We start from the raw sequence: 20,166 nt of genomic DNA, 5'->3' as shown, positions 1-20,166 counted from the left end.
GACAGGATAAAACTTTACTCATGCCAATTATTTCTTTATTTGAAACAAAGATAAGTTCTGCACATTTTTTTGAAAAGTGCAAATTTAACAAAGACTAATAGGGGAAAATCAATGGTGGTATTACACCTAATATGGGAAGCTGTACATGCACCTTTGACCTTGTGAGTAATCTCATGTGTTAAAATTTCTTGCTATTTAAGTGAAATATTACAAAAAATGAAATATTCTCAGTGGATCGAGTCTCCAAAACACATTAGTAGTATTTATCTTCCTAAAATCATCTTGTGTTTCATATTTAACTGTTTGTAGGCTGATAAGATAGATATTTGATCATTTATTGGTCCACCCTTTATTCTATCTTGATGCGGCTTGGTTTGGATTTATCGAAGAAATTTTGATTGAATCGCTGTAGATGTCGTCTTTCATTATACTAGATTTTTCTCAAACTATTGAACTGGTTATGTCAAAACTTGACAGAAATGCTTGAAATAACCAGTATAACAAAGGAAAAAAGTTACATTCAGTTTATTGAACAATAATGTCTTTAATATGGGAAGCTGTACATGCACCTTTGACCGTGTGAGTAATCTGATGTGTTAAAATTTCTTGCTATTTAAGTGAAATATTACAAAAAATGAAATATTCTGAGTGGATCGAGTCTCCAAAACACATTAGTGGTAATTATCTTCCTAAAATCATCTTGTGTATCATATTAAACTGTTTGTAGGCTGATAAGATAGATATTTGATCATTTATTGGTCCACCCTTTATTCTATCTTGATGCGGCTTGGTTTGGATTTATTGAAGAAATTTTGCTTGAATCACTGTAGATGTCGTTTTTCATTATACTAGATATTTCTCAAACTATTGAACTGATTATGTCAAAACTTGACAGAAATGCTTGAAATAACCAGTATAACAAAGGAAAAAATTACATTCAGTTTATTGAACAATAATGTCTTCTTTAGATGTAATACCACCAAATCATGGTACGTCACATACTGTTGTATACGAAAGTAGGTCTAAAAATATATTCCCTTGAATTTGACAGTTGTTGGTAATTAATCCTACATTTTATTGCAGTAAAAACATTTCTGTGTCATAAACATATATGTCTTGGGTATTTCAAAACACCATTATTTTTTATTTGGGATTTCTATAGAAAATTTTGTAATCTTGAGGTTACATGGTGACTAAACCTTGTACACAGATAAAATAAGGGGAGACATTTGATTGGTTAACTTCCAATGATGGTTATTTTCTTATATGCAATGAAATGTTATGTGAATTTTTTTTCTAGACTACTGGACAGGATAAACTTTACTCATGCCAATTATTTCTTTATTTGAAACAAAGATAAATTCTGCACATTTTTTTTGAAAAGTGCAAATTTAACAAAGACTAATAGGGGAAAATCAATGGTGGTATTACACCTAATGTGGGAAGCCGTACATGCACCTTTGACCTTATGAGTAATCTGTTAAAATTTCTTGCTATTTAAGTGAAATATTACAAAAAATGAAATATTCTCAGTGGATCGAGTCTCCAAAACACATTTTATGAGAAAATTGTCTTGAAATAGGACTCTACCATGAATATTAAGTTGATAGTCTTTTTTTTTTTTTTTTTTTTTTTTTTGGGGGGGGGGGGGGGGGGGGGGGGGGCTTTTTCTCCTTATTTCTTATATTCTGCTATGATAGAACATTATCCTTGGAAATACTTAAATAAATATATAGTTATAAGTACATGAAATTATTTTTAAAGCTGTAACAACAAATTATTCACTAACAGAGAAGCCTTTTATGTCGCTGTCTAGAACGCGACAGAGACAGTAAACTTTTATATGGATTGTTCATTCTGCTAAAATGCTTCAATTACTCATTTCTTATAACATTTCTACCATAAATGAGTGAAAGTTACCCCATTATTTTTATTTATTGGCCTGAAAATTTGAAATTTGAGGAAATATGAGGTATAAATAGACCAAAAGAGACCTTATAAAGAAGACAAAGAGGTCCGTTAGTGGTATTTATCTTCCTAAAATCATCTTGTGTATCATATTTAACTGTTTGTAGGCTGATAAGATAGATATTTGATCATTCATTGGTCCACCCTTTATTCTATCTTGATGCGGCTTGGTTTGGATTTATTGAAGAAATTTTGCTTGAATCGCTGTAGATGTCGTCTTTCATTATACTAGATTTTTCTCAAACTATTGAACTGATTATGTCAAAACTTGACAGAAATGCTCGAAATAACCATTATAACAAAGGAAAAAAGTTACATTCAGTTTATTGAACAATAATGTCTTCTTTAGGTGTTATACCACCAAATCATGGTACGTCACATCCGGTTGTATACGAAAGTAGGTCTAAAAAATATTCCCTTGAATTTGACAGTTGTAGGTAATTAATCCTACATTTTATTGCAGTAAAAACATTTCTGTGTCATAAACATATGTCTTGGGTATTTCAAAACACCATTATTTTTTATTTCGGATTTCTATAGAAAATTTTGTAATCTTGAGGTTACGTGGTGACTTAACCTTGTACACAGATAAAATAAGGGGAGACATTTGATTGGTTAACTTCCAATGATGGTTATTTTCTTATATGCAATGAAATGTTATGTGAATTTTTTTTATAGTACTGGACAGGATAAAACTTTACTCATGCCAATTATTTCTTTATTTGAAACAAAGATAAATTCTGCACATTTTTTTGAAAAGTGCAAATTTAACAAAGACTAATAGGGGAAAATCAATGGTGGTATTACACCTAATATGGGAAGCTGTACATGCACCTTTGACCTTGTGAGTAATCTCATGTGTTAAAATTTCTTGCTATTTAAGTGAAATATTACAAAAAATGAAATATTTTCAGTGGATCGAGTCTCCAAAACATATTAGTGGTATTTATCTTCCTAAAATCATCTTGTGTTTCATATTTAACTGTTTGTAGGCTGATAAGATAGATATTTGATCATTTATTGGTCCACCCTTTATTCTATCTTGATGCGGCTTGGTTTGGATTTATCGAAGAAATTTTGATTGAATCGCTGTAGATGTCGTCTTTCATTATACTAGATTTTTCTCAAACTATTGAACTGGTTATGTCAAAACTTGACAGAAATGCTTGAAATAACCAGTATAACAAAGGAAAAAAGTTACATTCAGTTTATTGAACAATAATGTCTTTAATATGGGAAGCTGTACATGCACCTTTGACCGTGTGAGTAATCTGATGTGTTAAAATTTCTTGCTATTTAAGTGAAATATTACAAAAAATGAAATATTCTGAGTGGATCGAGTCTCCAAAACACATTAGTGGTAATTATCTTCCTAAAATCATCTTGTGTATCATATTAAACTGTTTGTAGGCTGATAAGATAGATATTTGATCATTTATTGGTCCACCCTTTATTCTATCTTGATGCGGCTTGGTTTGGATTTATTGAAGAAATTTTGCTTGAATCACTGTAGATGTCGTTTTTCATTATACTAGATATTTCTCAAACTATTGAACTGATTATGTCAAAACTTGACAGAAATGCTTGAAATAACCAGTATAACAAAGGAAAAAATTACATTCAGTTTATTGAACAATAATGTCTTCTTTAGATGTAATACCACCAAATCATGGTACGTCACATACTGTTGTATACGAAAGTAGGTCTAAAAATATATTCCCTTGAATTTGACAGTTGTTGGTAATTAATCCTACATTTTATTGCAGTAAAAACATTTCTGTGTCATAAACATATATGTCTTGGGTATTTCAAAACACCATTATTTTTTATTTGGGATTTCTATAGAAAATTTTGTAATCTTGAGGTTACATGGTGACTAAACCTTGTACACAGATAAAATAAGGGGAGACATTTGATTGGTTAACTTCCAATGATGGTTATTTTCTTATATGCAATGAAATGTTATGTGAATTTTTTTTCTAGACTACTGGACAGGATAAACTTTACTCATGCCAATTATTTCTTTATTTGAAACAAAGATAAATTCTGCACATTTTTTTTGAAAAGTGCAAATTTAACAAAGACTAATAGGGGAAAATCAATGGTGGTATTACACCTAATGTGGGAAGCCGTACATGCACCTTTGACCTTATGAGTAATCTGTTAAAATTTCTTGCTATTTAAGTGAAATATTACAAAAAATGAAATATTCTCAGTGGATCGAGTCTCCAAAACACATTTTATGAGAAAATTGTCTTGAAATAGGACTCTACCATGAATATTAAGTTGATAGTCTTTTTTTTTTTTTTTTTTTTTTTTTTTGGGGGGGGGGGGGGGCTTTTTCTCCTTATTTCTTATATTCTGCTATGATAGAACATTATCCTTGGAAATACTTAAATAAATATATAGTTATAAGTACATGAAATTATTTTTAAAGCTGTAACAACAAATTATTCACTAACAGAGAAGCCTTTTATGTCGCTGTCTGGAACGCGGCAGAGACAGTAAACTTTTATATGGATTGTTCATTCTGCTAAAATGCTTCAATTACTCATTTCTTATAACATTTCTACCATAAATGAGTGAAAGTTACCCCATTATTTTTATTTATTGGCCTGAAAATTTGAAATTTGAGGAAATATGAGGTATAAATAGACCAAAAGAGACCTTATAAAGAAGACAAAGAGGTCCGTTAGTGGTATTTATCTTCCTAAAATCATCTTGTGTATCATATTTAACTGTTTGTAGGCTGATAAGATAGATATTTGATCATTCATTGGTCCACCCTTTATTCTATCTTGATGCGGCTTGGTTTGGATTTATTGAAGAAATTTTGCTTGAATCGCTGTAGATGTCGTCTTTCATTATACTAGATTTTTCTCAAACTATTGAACTGATTATGTCAAAACTTGACAGAAATGCTCGAAATAACCATTATAACAAAGGAAAAAAGTTGCATTCAGTTTATTGAACAATAATGTCTTCTTTAGGTGTTATACCACCAAATCATGGTACGTCACATCCGGTTGTATACGAAAGTAGGTCTAAAAAATATTCCCTTGAATTTGACAGTTGTAGGTAATTAATCCTACATTTTATTGCAGTAAAAACATTTCTGTGTCATAAACATATGTCTTGGGTATTTCAAAACACCATTATTTTTTATTTCGGATTTCTATAGAAAATTTTGTAATCTTGAGGTTACGTGGTGACTTAACCTTGTACACAGATAAAATAAGGGGAGACATTTGATTGGTTAACTTCCAATGATGGTTATTTTCTTATATGCAATGAAATGTTATGTGAATTTTTTTTATAGTACTGGACAGGATAAAACTTTACTCATGCCAATTATTTCTTTATTTGAAACAAAGATAAATTCTGCACATTTTTTTGAAAAGTGCAAATTTAACAAAGACTAATAGGGGAAAATCAATGGTGGTATTACACCTAATATGGGAAGCTGTACATGCACCTTTGACCTTGTGAGTAATCTCATGTGTTAAAATTTCTTGCTATTTAAGTGAAATATTACAAAAAATGAAATATTTTCAGTGGATCGAGTCTCCAAAACATATTAGTGGTATTTATCTTCCTAAAATCATCTTGTGTTTCATATTTAACTGTTTGTAGGCTGATAAGATAGATATTTGATCATTTATTGGTCCACCCTTTATTCTATCTTGATGCGGCTTGGTTTGGATTTATCGAAGAAATTTTGATTGAATCGCTGTAGATGTCGTCTTTCATTATACTAGATTTTTCTCAAACTATTGAACTGGTTATGTCAAAACTTGACAGAAATGCTTGAAATAACCAGTATAACAAAGGAAAAAAGTTATATTCAGTTTATTGAACAATAATGTCTTTAATATGGGAAGCTGTACATACACCTTTGACCTTGTGAGTAATCTCATGTGTTAAAATTTCTTGCTATTTAAGTGAAATATTACAAAAAATGAAATATTCTGAGTGGATCGAGTCTCCAAAACACATTAGTGGTAATTATCTTCCTAAAATCATCTTGTGTTTCATATTTAACTGTTTGTAGGCTGATAAGATAGATATTTGATCATTTATTGGTCCACCCTTTATTCTATCTTGATGCGGCTTGGTTTGGATTTATTGAAGAATTTTGCTTGAATCGCTGTAGATGTCGTCTTTCATTATACTAGATTTTTTCTCAAACTATTGAACTGATTATGTCAAAACTTGACAGAAATGCTTGAAATAACCAGTATAACAAAGGAAAAAATTACATTCAGTTTATTGAACAATAATGTCTTCTTTAGATGTAATACAACCAAATCATGGTACGTCACATACTGTTGTATACGAAAGTAGGTCTAAAAATATATTCCCTTGAATTTGACAGTTGTTGGTAATTAATCCTACATTTTATTGCAGTAAAAACATTTCTGTGTCATAAACATATATGTCTTGGGTATTTCAAAACACCATTATTTTTTATTTGGGATTTCTATAGAAAATTTTGTAATCTTGAGGTTACGTGGTGACTAAACCTTGTACACAGATAAAATAAGGGGAGACATTTGATTGGTTAACTTCCAATGATGGTTATTTTCTTATATGCAATGAAATGTTATGTGAATTTTTTTCTATAGTACTGGACAGGATAAAACTTTACTCATGCCAAGTATTTCTTTATTTGAAACAAAGATAAATTCTGCACATTTTTTTGAAAAGTGCAAATTTAATAAAGACTAATAGGGGAAAATCAATGGTGGCATTACACCTACACACTTCTTTGTTATATCAATCTTAAGATCTGTATACTTTTTGGTGATGTTTCAAAATTTTATTTTAGTGATATTTAGTTTTTTGTAAAAAAAAAAAAAAAAGGGGGGGGTTTCACATTTCCCGCCTTATCTCAAAAACAATATATGGTTATTGCTTAAATTTTTCTCAGAAACTATTTATGATTATTGCATTAAACTTCCGTACCAGACGTCGGGCGTATCATGCGCTCATGGCACAGCTGTTTATTTTCCTTGTGGACGAGGTTGAAGAGTATCCATTGTTGAAGATGTAAATAGACCTAGGTGAGCGACAAAGGTTCTTTCTAGCATCTTGTGATAATAAAAAAGAAAAGTAGCAGTATAATATCTTTTATTATGCTATGAGATAGCCAGAAAACCAGCTATATGGGTAATTTTTATCAGTGTGAATGGTATAACTGCCTTCAGACTTCACTGCAACTTGGTCTCCTTTCTTCAGATTTAATATAATATTTGCTGTTCCAGTCTCATAACTAGAACCTTTCAGCCATGTAGTTTGTTGCCTGATATTATTATGAGAAAGGTAGACAACCAGATGTTTTCCTTTTAGAGTCATTACTGTATAAGAAAACTGATAAACTCCAGCTACAGGTGCAGTAAAAATACCAGTAGTTGGGTTATAGCCTTTTTGTGTATTGGTGACAACTTTATCAAACTTGATAACACCTTTGTCTCCAGGGGTTTGTGGTTGAGTCAGCATTGATTGAAAGGCTGGGATTGTGGTTCTACTCAGACACTGACAGCCTTTATCTAAAATGTAAGAAAGAGAAAATGAAAATGAAAATAACAGTTATGAATAAAACTTGAAAAATATTCAAATTGCTATTGTAAAGAATGTACATAGAATATAGCAAATAAAATGTGTAATGAAAGGGATTTTATTGTAAACATTCACATTATAATTGTTCCAGCCTCAAAATGAAATTTAATTTAATAAATCATCAAGTTACTGTTTTTTCAATGCAGTCTACTCAGGTTTTTTTTGTCATTTGGGTTGCTATCTCATTGACAAAAAACATAACATCTCCTTTAATTCATTTTTCAGCAGCAACAAATTATTCATGTTTGTCGTGGTAAAAAGGTTTAAACTACATTTTTTGTAAACTTGTAATATAAAAGAATAAATTATGTTATAAATTATGTAAAGATTAATTATAAAACCAAAGTTTACGCATTTGCAGCATTTTGACTTCAAATACCACATTTTTAGCCTAAAAGTAATTATATATGAACTAACCTGGACTTTTTTGTTTCATTGCCATTTCTAGGAGATCACCAAGAAGTGAACACTCTGAAAATAAATAATGCATTATAAAATGTTTGATTTGAGTATCTTTGATAATGTCTTTTTGCAAGTTTATAATTCAACATGTCTGCTTAATATTTTGATTTCATTTCAATAATTCTATATTTTCATTATTTTATAAAGCAAAAAAAAATATAAATTTATTTACCTAATTTTGTGTCACATGATCCCATAACTATTTCTGCCAAGAACAACAGTGTCAATACTGTGGTGTAGTAACTCATCTTAATCTGGATGCTGATGGTGACTAAGAACAGACTGATTGTTTCTGTGATGTGACTCTTTTATATAGTGTTAGTAATGGTAGAATCGCCTGACTTGATGAAAACAAGCTATCAACTAATATGAAATGGATATGGTTAATGAGTTTCTGTCATGCACTATAACATGGCAGCAATATTAACAGTTGAGATTACATTACTTTCTGCTGATTTTTATGCCCCATCTACGATAGTAGGGGGGGCATTATATTTTCTGGTCTGTGCGTCCATTCGTCTGTTCGTCCGTGCATTCGTCCGTCCGTCTGTCCCTCTTCAGGTTAAAGTTTTTGGTCAAGGTAGTTTTTGATGAAGTTGAAGTCCAATCGACTTCAAACTTGGTACACATGTTCCCTATGATATGATCTTTTTAATTTTAATGCCAAATTAGAGTTTTTACCCCAATGTCACGGTCCACTGAACATGGAAAATGATAGTGCGAGCGGGGCATTCGTGTACTGGGGACACATTCTTGTTTTTAGTATGATTACAGAACTTACTTTGGAAGTATACAAGTTTTGTCCTTGATAAATGATGCTGGAATACATTTTATTTAGATGTGGATTCTATGTCAATGTGACAGCAGCCCAGAGACAAAAATACCCAGATGAATCACAAAATGAAAGTGTCACTTAACTATTTTTAGTTGATTGAACCCTTGACTTTAAAGATTATATGAATCAAAAGGTCCATATGAGTTTTTGCCATCACTTTTCATCTGTTTATATCTTTTCTTCTCTGTAATCTCCCCCTGCTTTATTAAAATTTGTCTGCTCTGAAGCTGCTGGGCCTCATCATCTCAATTTTGCTTTCTAGTTTGTTACATTTTGTTCCATCACCAAACTGTCATAGATAGATATAGAAAAGATTGTGTCAGGATTCATTTTTGGTTTACAGGTTATGTTAAAAAATTATGAGAGATGGAAGAGAAAAAAAGAAATTCGATCAAAAGGATCAGCATGCTGTTCCAATGTTTCAAGTTATTTCAGAATAATAATCAATTGACTCCATTTTTGAGTTATCATCCTTAAATGATGATTTAATAAGAAATACATGAATAATTTTCTTTCTAAATAGTGGTTGACTGATGTTTATTGTTGTACATAGAGTCTATACCACAGTATATAATGTATTCATTAGTTATCTAAAGAAAATATCTAATGTAAACAATTACATTTGAAATTAGGTGTAATTGTAATGTAATCGATTACATTAAATTAGAAAAGTTATTGTAATGCAATCGATAAGATGTTAAAGTAATATCTGTCATAGACTCAGACTCTTCAAAGAGTCTAGTTAAAATGGAAAAAAACAAGGTATATTATATTTTATTGTGCTATGAGATAGCCAGAAAACCAGCTAAGTATGTCAGCACTATTACTGTTAATAGTGTCCCTGCCCAGGACCTTTACATCAACTTGATCCCCTTTCTTCAGGTTTAAAATAGTAATTGCTGTTCCAGTCTCATGACTAGTACCTTTCAGCCATGTGGTTTGTTGCTTTATATTATTATGAGAAAGGTAGACAATCAGATGCTTTCCAGGCTGAGTCATTACAGTATAAGAAAACTGATAAACTCCAGCAATTGGAGCGGTAAAAATACCAGTGGTTGGGTTATAGCCTTTTCGTATATTGGTGACAACTTTATCAAACTTGATAACACCTTTGTCTCCAGGGGTTTGTGGTTGAGTCAGCATTGATTGAAAGGCTGGGATTGTGGTTCTACTCAGACACTGACAGCCTTTATCTAAAATGAAAGTATGAGAACATAAAAATAAAATGTATGTACGAAACTTGAAAGCTATCAAAATTGCTGTTTGTAAGCCTTATAGTGTTTCATTTTTTATAAGTCAACTTTAATGGATTATGATTGCTAGTGTAAAAACTGAAAATATACATGGAAGGACATGAAATAAAAGGTGTAATGAAACATAGAATGTGATTTTATTGTAAATGTTCGCATGATATTTGTACCAGCCTCAGAATGAGGGAAATGTTATCAATCATCAAGTTACTTTTTTTTCAATGCAGTCAACTCAGTTTATTCTGTCATTGGCTCTCATTGACAAATACATAACATCTCCTTTAATGCAGTTATAATGATTGAATTCACCAGTATACAGTTATTCATGTTTGTTGTGGTAAAAAGGTTTTACTACATTTTTTGTAAACTTGTTAAATAAAAGAAGAAAATATATGTATAGATTAAATATAAAACCAAAGTTTATGTTTTGCAGCATTTTGAATGTACAAATAACACAGTTTTAGCCTAAAAGTAAATATATTGAAGAATTTAATGCTTCTTTTTGTAACTTCATTGGGGTGTAAAAGCGTTGACCGAAGTACATTTTGTATGAAGCGCTTCTGCATTTCATTCTAAAAATGTGCACACGGTCAAAGCTTTTGCAACCCTATGAAGTTACAAAAAGAAGCATTCAATACTTATAATTACTTTTTTAGCTATGATCATGAAAACATGTTTTTTATCAAGTTTTAATTTAATTTACCTGTGCACTTCATTGTGGAACCTAGTGTCATCATGAATGATAAAATTTTATTGTGTAATGAAGTTGCTGAAAGATATGGCAAGATATCAGAGTAGCCAATCAGAATCATTAATTATAATGAAACATACATCTAATGTAATTATATGAAACTTACCTGGACTCTTATGTTTCATTGCCATTTCGAGGAGATCACTAAGAAGCGAACACCCTGAAAATAAATATTGCATTATGAAATGTTTTATTTGAGTATCTTTGATAACATTCTTTTTGCAAGTTCATAATCCAACATGTATGCGTAATATTTTGATTTCATTTCAATAATTCTTTATTTTAATTATTTTATAAAGTAAAAAAAAATATAATTTTATTTACCTAATTTTGTGTCACATGATCCCATAACTATTTCTGCCAAGAACAATAGTGTCAATACTGTGGTGTAGTAACTCATCTTGATCTGGATGCTGGATGATGACTAAGAACAGACTGATTGTTTCTGTGGTGTGACTCTATTATATAGTGTTAGTAATAGTACCATTGCCTGACTTGAAGAAAACCAGCTGTCAATTAATATGTAATGGATATGGTTAATGAGTTTTTATCATGCACTCTAACATGACAACGGTTTTAACAGCTTAGATTACATTTTTTGCTGAAATTTTCATGGTATGTTCAAATTAAATATGACAAAAGGTTTTAGAATACATTAAATAATGTATGAATAAAATCTACCAATATTTATATATTATAAAATAGATTATAAATAGATATATTTCTAAATAGATATATTATTGTATACTTATATTATAAAATAGATTATAAATAGATATATTTCTAAATAGATATATTATTATATTATTATATACTTATATTATAAATTACTTCTACAGACTACTTCTACTTGACTTCTAGGTGATATAGGGAACACAAAGTACATGTGAGCTTTTGCCATCACTTTATACCTATTTGCCCTGCTCTGTAATCTTTGTCATGCGTTAACTTAACAAACTGCTGGGCTTGCCTGTTCATTTGAGTATCTTGTTTGTTACATTTTGTTCCATCACCAAATTTTTATAGATAGATATAGGTATTGAAAAAAAAAATTAAGAGATTAAGGGGAAAAAATGATTGAAAACAATCAACATGCCTTCCAATGTTTCCATTTATTTCAGAATTGTCTCCCTTTTTGAGTTATTATCCTTAAATGATGATTTTATAAGAAAACATGCATGATTTCCTTTCTAAATAGTGGTTGACTGAAACCATTGGATAACTGCTAAAACAATTATTGTCCTAAATTAACAGTATTAAATGTTTCCATGTTTTGCCAATAATTTAAGAACAATGATAGATGGAGTAAATTGTAAAAAACAAAAATAACAATTTATGCAAGATTTACAAACAAATTCTTTGGGACTAATACATGCTTTAAAGAGCGTCATGTATAGGTTAACCTTAATCAGGAATGCTCAAAGCTAAGAGTTTAAAATTAAAGGACTAGAAACTTAGGAGGAGCTCTATCTTATAGTCCTTGTTTGGATCATATTAATTAAGATTTCTCCCTTTAAAAAAATTATGTAAACACCTGCATAAAAGTAGAGCAATAATGTTTTTGATCCTTTTTAATGTCTATATTTATTTTTTTTTTAAATATTCCTGATAAGCTGAAGTGTATAGTAAGAAAAAAATGCATATATTGTCCAGTTAACAGAGCTTGAAATATCACTAGACAATTGTTTTTTCTTATAATATATTTCTTTTTGTTTTTTGCAGATTCTTCATTTTCATTATCAAAATGTAAATTCAGTCATCCTCGATCAGGCCTTCTTACATTAGCACCGAACAGTAAAGACAATCTAGCATTGATATTGATGTCAAACTCTTATGAAGGATTGTATGATGTCATATCACTGGCAACGCCCACTATACCACCTATGACAAGGTCACCTGTAAGTATCATTATATTGTATTGATATTGATGTCAAACTCTTATGAAGGACTATATGATGTCATATCACTGGCCACTCCCACTATACCACCTATGACAAGGTCACCTGTAAGTATCATTATATTGTATTGATATTGATGTCAAACTCTTATGAAGGACTATATGATGACATATCACTGGCCACGCCCATTATACCACCTATGACAAGGTCACCTGTAAGTATCATTATATTGTATTGATATTGATGTCAAACTCTTATGAAGGACTATATGATGACATATCACTGGCCACGCCCATTATACCACCTATGACAAGGTCACCTGTAAGTATCATTATACTGTATTGATATTGATGTCAAACTCTTATGAAGGACTATATGATGACATATCACTGGCCACGCCCACTATACCACCTATGACAAGGTCACCTGTAAGTATCATAATATTGTATTGATATTGATGTCAAACTCTTATGAAGGACTATGTGATGTCATATCACTGGCCACGCCCACTATATCACCTATGACAAGGTCACCTGTAAGTATCATTATATTGTATTGATATTGATGTCAAACTCTTATGAAGGACTATATGATGTCATATCACTGGCCACGCCCACTATACCACCTATGACAAGGTCACCTGTAAGTATCATTATATTGTATTGATATTGATGTCAAACTATTATGAAGGACTATATGATGACATATCACTGGCCACGCCCACTATACCACCTATGACAAGGTCACCTGTAAGTATCATTATATTGTATTGATATTGATGTCAAACTCTTATGAAGGACTATATGATGTCATATCACTGGCCACTCCCACTATATCACCTATGACAAGGTCACCTGTAAGTATCATTATATTGTATTGATATTGATGTCAAACTCTTATGAAGGACTATGTGATGACATATCACTGGCCACGCCCACTATACCACCAATGACAAGGTCACCTGTAAGTATCATTATATTGTATTGATGTTGATGTCAAACTCTTATGAAGGACTATATGATGTCATATCACTGGCCACGCCCACTATACCACCTATGACAAGGTCACCTGTAAGTATCATTATATTGTATTGATATTGATGTCAAACTCTTATGAAGGACTATATGATGTCATATCACTGGCCACTCCCACTATATCACCTATGACAAGGTCACCTGTAAGTATCATTATATTGTATTGATATTGATGTCAAACTCTTATGAAGGACTATATGATGACATATCACTGGCCACGCCCACTATACCACCTATGACAAGGTCACCTGTAAGTATCATTATATTGTATTGATATTGATGTCAAACTCTTATGAAGGACTATATGATGTCATATCACTGGCCACGCCCACTATACCACCTATGACAAGGTCACCTGTAAGTATCATTATATTGTATTGATTTTGATGTCAAACTCTTATGAAGGACTATATGATGACATATCACTGGCCACGCCCACTATACCACCTATGACAAGGTCACCTGTAAGTATCATTATATTGTATTGATATTGATGTCAAACTCTTATGAAGGACTATATGATGTCATATCACTGGCCACGCCCACTATACCACCTATGACAAGGTCACCTGTAAGTATCATTATATTGTATTGATATTGATGTCAAACTCTTATGAAGGACTATATGATGTCATATCACTGGCCACGCCCACTATACCACCTATGACAAGGTCACCTGTAAGTATCATTATATTGTATTGATATTGATGTCAAACTCTTATGAAGGACTATATGATGACATATCACTGGCCACTCCCACTATACCACCAATGACAAGGTCACCTGTAAGTATTCCTATAAATAAAAATACTTTGTCTTGCCAATTTTTAGGTCATGTATGAGTATCATGCTTAGGAGCAATTAGAGAATTTTACAGCCTTGGGAGATAAACAATGCATAATGACTTAATCATTATTTTACTTGGTGTAGTACTAGTTACATAAAATACTGGCTTTGTTTCCAGTTGTAGAATATTTTGCAAAAAGAAACAACACCAAACTTTATCTATGCCTTAATCAACCTTATAAAAAGAAGGTTTCTTGCTGAATTCACTGTTGCAAATGCAAAAGGAGGGTAAAAGCACGAAAAAAAGTACTTTTTAGCACACCTGCCCCAGAAGGGCCAAGTGAGCTTTTGTCGTCACTTGGTGTCTGTAGTCATTGTCGTCCATGAACTTTTCCAAAAATCTTCTCCTCTGAAACTACTCAGCCATATTAAACCAAACTTGGCCTAAATCATCCTTGGGGTATCTTGCTTTACAAAATGTATCTTATTACCCTGCCCATCAACCAAGATTGCCGCCATGGCTAAATATAGAACATGTGGAGTTAAATGCAGTTCAGCTTATATCTTTGAAACAAAAAAAATAAAACAAGGGACATTCAAAAGGAAGATCAGAATAAAGTTTATAAAATTGACACATAGGAAACACTAATATTAAAAATCCTGGGAAACAGATCTTGAATGGTTAAATTATATACTGCATCACAATGTCATGAATTGTATATGAAAAATTTGCAGTGACAGACCTATAAAAGAAATGTATTTTTGTAATGGGATCTTCAAATTTTAAGTTAGATTCTGTACTTACTCATGAACAATCAGAATGCACAAAAAATCTACAGGAATGTCATTTTTTGCAGGACCAGTAGATTTGGAGCCGGACAAGTAGATTTTTAGGCCACTGGTCCGGCTGGCCAGTACACAAAAAAGCTTAAATTCGATCCCTGGGTCACTGCCCCTGAATTGGTTATTCAAGGAAATTTACAGTTTTGGGTTATTTTCTTGACTATTTTAATAGATAGAGATAAATTGTAAACAGCTAAAATGTTCATCAAAGTAAGCTCTACTAATAAGTCACATGATCAAAATGGTCAGTTGACCCCTTCAGGAATTATTATACGACCGCAAATTTTGAAAAAATTTTCGTCGTATATTGCTATCACATTGGCGTCGTCGTCGTCGTCGTCGTCGTCGTCCGAATACTTTTAGTTTTCGCACTCTAACTTTAGTAAAAGTGAATAGAAATCTATGAAATTTTAACACAAGGTTTATGACCATAAAAGGAAGGCTGGTATTGATTTTGGGAGTTTTGGTCCCAACATTTTAGGAATTAAGGGCCAAAAAGGGCCCAAATAAGCATTTTCTTGGTTTTCGCACTATAACTTTAGTTTAAGTTAATAGAAATCTATGAAATTTTGACACAAGGTTTATGACCACAAAAGAAAGGTTAGGATTGATTTTGGGAGTTTTGGTTTCAACAGTTTAGGAATTAGGGGCCAAAAAAGGGCCCAAATAAGCATTATTCTTGGTTTTCGCACAATAACTTTAGTTAAAGTGAATAGAAATCAATGAAATTTAAACACAATGTTTATGACTACAAAAGGAAGGTTGGTATTGATTTTGGGAGTTTCGGTCCCAACAGTTTAGGAATTAGGGGCCAAAAAGGGACCCAAATAAGCATTTTTCTTGGTTTTCGCACCATAGCGTTAGTATAAGTAAATAGAAATCTATGAAATTTAAACATAAGGTTTATGACTATAAAAGGAAGGTTGGTATTGATTTTGGGAGTTTTGGTCCCAACAGTTAAGGAAAAAGGGGCCCAAAGGGTCCAAAATTAAACTTTGTTTGATTTCATCAAAATTGAATAATTGGGGTTCTTTAATATGCCGAATCTAACTGTGTATGTAGATTCTTAATTTTTGGTCCCGTTTTCAAATTGGTCTACATTAAGGTCCAAAGGGTCCAAAATTAAACTTAGTTTGATTTTAACAAAAATTGAAACCTTGTGGTTCTTTGATATGCTGAATCTAAAAATGTACTTAGATTTTTGATTATTGGCCCAGTTTTCAAGTTGGCCCAAATCGAGGTCCAAAATTAAACATTGTTTGATTTCATCAAAAATTGAATAATTGGGGTTCTTTGATATGCCAAATCTAACTGTGTATGTAGATTCTTAATCTTTGGCCCAGTTTTAAAATTGGTCTAAATTAAAGTGCAAAGGGTCCAAAATTAAACTAAGTTTGATTTTAACAAAAATTAAATTCTTGGGCCTCTTTGATATGCTGAATCTAAACATGTACTTAGATTTTTGATTATGGGCCCAGTTTTCAAGTTGGTCCAAATCAGGATCTAAAATTATTATATTAAGTATTGTGCAATAGCAAGTCTTTTCAATTGCACAGTATTGTGCAATGGCAAGAAATATTTAATTTCACAATATTGTGAAATAGCAATTTTTTTTTTAATTAAGAGTTATCTTTCTTTGTCCAGTATAGTAAGCAAGAAATATCTGCAAGAATTTTTTTTAATTGGAGTTATCTTTCTTTGTCCAGAATCAACTTAAATCTTTGTTATATATATACAATATACAATGTATATTCACTTTTTACTACCAACTGATAAATTTAAATAATCTTTACCATTCAGTGATAACAAGCAGTTTTTTTACATCTTAATATTTTATGATGTATTTAAATGAGTAGTATTTGTTGCAAACTCCATAAGAATATTTTAATTGAAATTAGTTTTGGAATAAGGGAAAGGGGGATGTGAATAAAAAATTGGGTTCAATTTTTCTCATTTGAAATTTCATAAATAAAAAGAAAATTTCTTCAAACATTTTTTTGAGAGGATTAATATTCAACAGCATAGTGAATTGCTCTAAGAGAAAACAAAAATTTTAAGTTCATTTGAATACATTCATTCTGTGTCAGAAACCTATGCTGTGTCAACTATTTAATCACAATCCAAATTTAGAGCGGAATCCAGCTTGAATGTTGTGTCCATACTTGCCCCAACCGTTCAGGGTTCAACCTCTGCGGTCGTATAAAGCTACGCCCTGCGGAGCATCTGGTTGCCTTTTAAAGTCAATTTTCCACAATTTCTGTAAATTTTTGTAATCTTTTACAAAAATCTTTTCCTCTGAAACAACTGGACCAAGTTCATTATAGATACTAAGAGATAACTGTAAACAGCAAGAATGTTCCATAAAGTAAGATCTACAAACAAATCACTGTCGTGAAAACAGAGAATTTTGTCATGTCTTTAATGTTATATAGTGTCCTTTGTTTAATATGCACTGCAGCACATAGACTAAGGTGCACGTGAGTGACACAGGCTCTTTAGAGCCTCCAGTTGATGTATCAAGATCAAATTTTTTTATTTTTTTTCATTTCATTTTAACAACCAGTTTGCTATTATGTGAATACAAATTCTGTCAGATTAAATGTATTGTGATGATTTTTTCTTTATTATAGTTTTCTAACCTGCTGCCAGATTATGTAGTGACTGGTCCAGAGTATGGTCTGAAAGGTCCTGGTGGATTTTTGTGCACTGGATTTTGGGGGAACAGTTGGGAGTACAGAACGGACATTTCATCTTGTGTTTGTTAATACTTACTTATTTTAGGATGGTGGTGGGTCATTTACTGTTCCATTAATAGATAATTAGTTGTGATTTTTATCCTCATTAAGAAATGTATTATATATGATAAATTTAATCTTTCTCCAATTTGTTTGATCAAACCAGTTTAAGTTTTTGTTCTAAAGATATCATGGAATTTGCCAAGCCTATATATAGGATCAGGGGGTATCATTGTGTGGGCCATTTTCTTTTTTAATAATTCAGAAAGATTTATATTATTGTAATGAAATCCATTTTTCAAACATTTCAGCCACTATCCATCTTTTTTCCCCTTTTCTTTTTCATCCAAAGTCATCTTTCACAAATCAAGAATAAATTTTATATTTGGATCCTTGTTAATATAATCCTCATATTGCCTTTCTTCATTTTTCAATTGTCCTGTTTATTGACCTTTTTAATTTTTTCATTGACATTGAATATTTTAACTTTCAGAGTATTTTGTGTTTTGTAGGTTTGATACATACTTTTATTTCTAAGCACAGCAAGCTTTTTTTTATTACATTTATACATTTTTTTGGCATTATCAAGCTTCAATTTATAGGAGAAATAATTTCACCAGAAAATAGAGAATGGAAACGAGAAATACACGTACAAGTTATGATTATCACTTGTAAATTGTTGTGTAGTCAAATATTTTCTAGTCCAGTTTTTGATTTGTGTTTGTATATATACATCATGGTTTTCAGTGCCATCATCATGTATATAAGCTCTGTCTATTTTTAAATTTTTTTCCTCCTAGATTGAAAAAAGTAAAAGTTTCGATAGTTGATTTAAACATATTGTTAATGGATGTAGGGGAAGGGGTTGCAACAGAGCATACAAATAGCAAATTTTACAGGATATCTACAGGATTGTCTGACAAAACCCTACCCCTTCAGCAGTTACTACTACACTTAACTATATTTGGACATTTTAAGAGTGTAGAGTCTCGATTTATATCCTCCCTAATACTTTAAGAATATATATTGAATGATCTGAATTGGGTTATAGCATTTAGTTTTTATGCCCCACCTACGATAGTAGAGGGGCATTATGTTTTCTGGTCTGTGCGTTCGTTCCTCCGTCCGTCTGTTCGTTCGTCCGTCTGTTACACTTCAGGTTAAAGTTTTTGGTCAAGGTAGTTTTTGATGAAGTTGAAGTCCAATCAACTTGAAACTTAGTATACATGTTCCCTTTGATAAGATCATTCTAATTTGAATGCCAAATTAGAGAATTTATTCCAATTTCACGGTCCAGTAAACATAGAAAATGATAGTGTGAGTGGGGCATCCGTGTACTGTGGACACATTCTTGTTACTGTTGTCTCAAAGTTGATGTCATTTTACTAAATATAGTTCAGATTGCTTTTTTTATTCAATAATTTATTTAGAGGGACAAATTTGTATTGATAACTGATTAAGATTATTAGATGATGAAATCAAATGATTATTGTGAATGTGTTAATTTTCTTGATTATGTTAATTTGTGATATTATTTAACGATGAAAAAAATTACATTCTGAAACAATTGATGTGAATATGTTGATTTTCTCAATTATTTTTTAATTATATATTTTTATATTGTTATACATTGTTATTGCTTTAATAAAATATCTATATGCTGTCTGATTTATTCAGTAATTGTCCCCTAATGTTGTGCTGCAGGAGACCTAAAAAATACTTGGCACCCTTCCATCTTTTTGTTTGTCTGTTCTTATTAACCCTGTCACATGTACAAATGTTGCAAGATTTTTATGAAACTTATATAATAGATTTATATCAGCATATCTCTCAAAATCTATGAATATCAATGCTGATAAATTATTTTTAAAAGAGTTATGCCCCCTGAAAAATATTCAATCGTATGGAAATTTGCATTGTAAGCACTCTCAATATTTGCCATGATTATGAAGAATGATTTAACTAACATGAGAGTTAAAATAAAT

The 20,166-nt window shown here is 31.3% G+C and overlaps 3 protein-coding genes across 3 annotated transcripts in view; 1 reads left to right on the top strand and 2 right to left on the bottom strand.

Moving 5' to 3' along the window:
- LOC134701354 (uncharacterized) overlaps window positions 1–19,715 on the top strand; it is a 37,593-nt gene extending 17,878 nt beyond the window's left edge. Inside the window, exons 6-7 of the mRNA XM_063562490.1 lie at window positions 12,608–12,783; window positions 18,077–19,715. Coding sequence (XP_063418560.1) covers window positions 12,608–12,783; window positions 18,077–18,211 — 311 coding nt within the window. The 3' untranslated portion in view covers window positions 18,212–19,715. The remainder of the gene's footprint in view (window positions 1–12,607; window positions 12,784–18,076) is intronic.
- LOC134701359 (collagen alpha-2(VIII) chain-like) lies at window positions 7,102–8,381 on the bottom strand. The gene is made up of 3 exons (XM_063562494.1): window positions 8,222–8,381; window positions 8,005–8,058; window positions 7,102–7,517 (listed from the first exon to the last, which is right to left on the bottom strand). The coding sequence occupies exons 1-3, from the start codon at window positions 8,295–8,297 to the stop codon at window positions 7,102–7,104; spliced, it is 546 nt and encodes a 181-aa protein (XP_063418564.1). The 5' UTR covers window positions 8,298–8,381.
- LOC134701355 (collagen alpha-2(VIII) chain-like) lies at window positions 9,643–11,322 on the bottom strand. The gene is made up of 3 exons (XM_063562491.1): window positions 11,210–11,322; window positions 10,992–11,045; window positions 9,643–10,077 (listed from the first exon to the last, which is right to left on the bottom strand). The coding sequence occupies exons 1-3, from the start codon at window positions 11,283–11,285 to the stop codon at window positions 9,659–9,661; spliced, it is 549 nt and encodes a 182-aa protein (XP_063418561.1). The 5' UTR covers window positions 11,286–11,322; the 3' UTR covers window positions 9,643–9,658.
- Window positions 19,716–20,166: the final 451 nt, after the last annotated feature.

Source organism: Mytilus trossulus, unplaced genomic scaffold (assembly GCF_036588685.1).
Source record: "Mytilus trossulus isolate FHL-02 unplaced genomic scaffold, PNRI_Mtr1.1.1.hap1 h1tg000244l__unscaffolded, whole genome shotgun sequence".
Classification (NCBI taxonomy): domain Eukaryota; kingdom Metazoa; phylum Mollusca; class Bivalvia; order Mytilida; family Mytilidae; genus Mytilus; species Mytilus trossulus.
The sequence above is the reverse complement of the archived record's forward strand: the minus strand, read 5'-3'. Positions and strand labels throughout refer to the sequence as shown.

Excerpts from the sequence above, each read along its gene's own strand:
- LOC134701359 (XM_063562494.1), bottom strand. The coding sequence starts at position 8,297 with ATGAGTTACTACACCACAGTATTGACACTGTTGTTCTTGGCAGAAATA. Across the intron at positions 8,059-8,221 it reads ATCATGTGACACAAAATTAG|AGTGTTCACTTCTTGGTGAT; the intron begins GTAAATAAATTT and ends ATTTATTTTCAG. Across the intron at positions 7,518-8,004 it reads AATGAAACAAAAAAGTCCAG|ATAAAGGCTGTCAGTGTCTG; the intron begins GTTAGTTCATAT and ends CTTACATTTTAG.
- LOC134701355 (XM_063562491.1), bottom strand. The coding sequence starts at position 11,285 with ATGAGTTACTACACCACAGTATTGACACTATTGTTCTTGGCAGAAATA. Across the intron at positions 11,046-11,209 it reads ATCATGTGACACAAAATTAG|GGTGTTCGCTTCTTAGTGAT; the intron begins GTAAATAAAATT and ends ATTTATTTTCAG. Across the intron at positions 10,078-10,991 it reads AATGAAACATAAGAGTCCAG|ATAAAGGCTGTCAGTGTCTG; the intron begins GTAAGTTTCATA and ends CTTTCATTTTAG.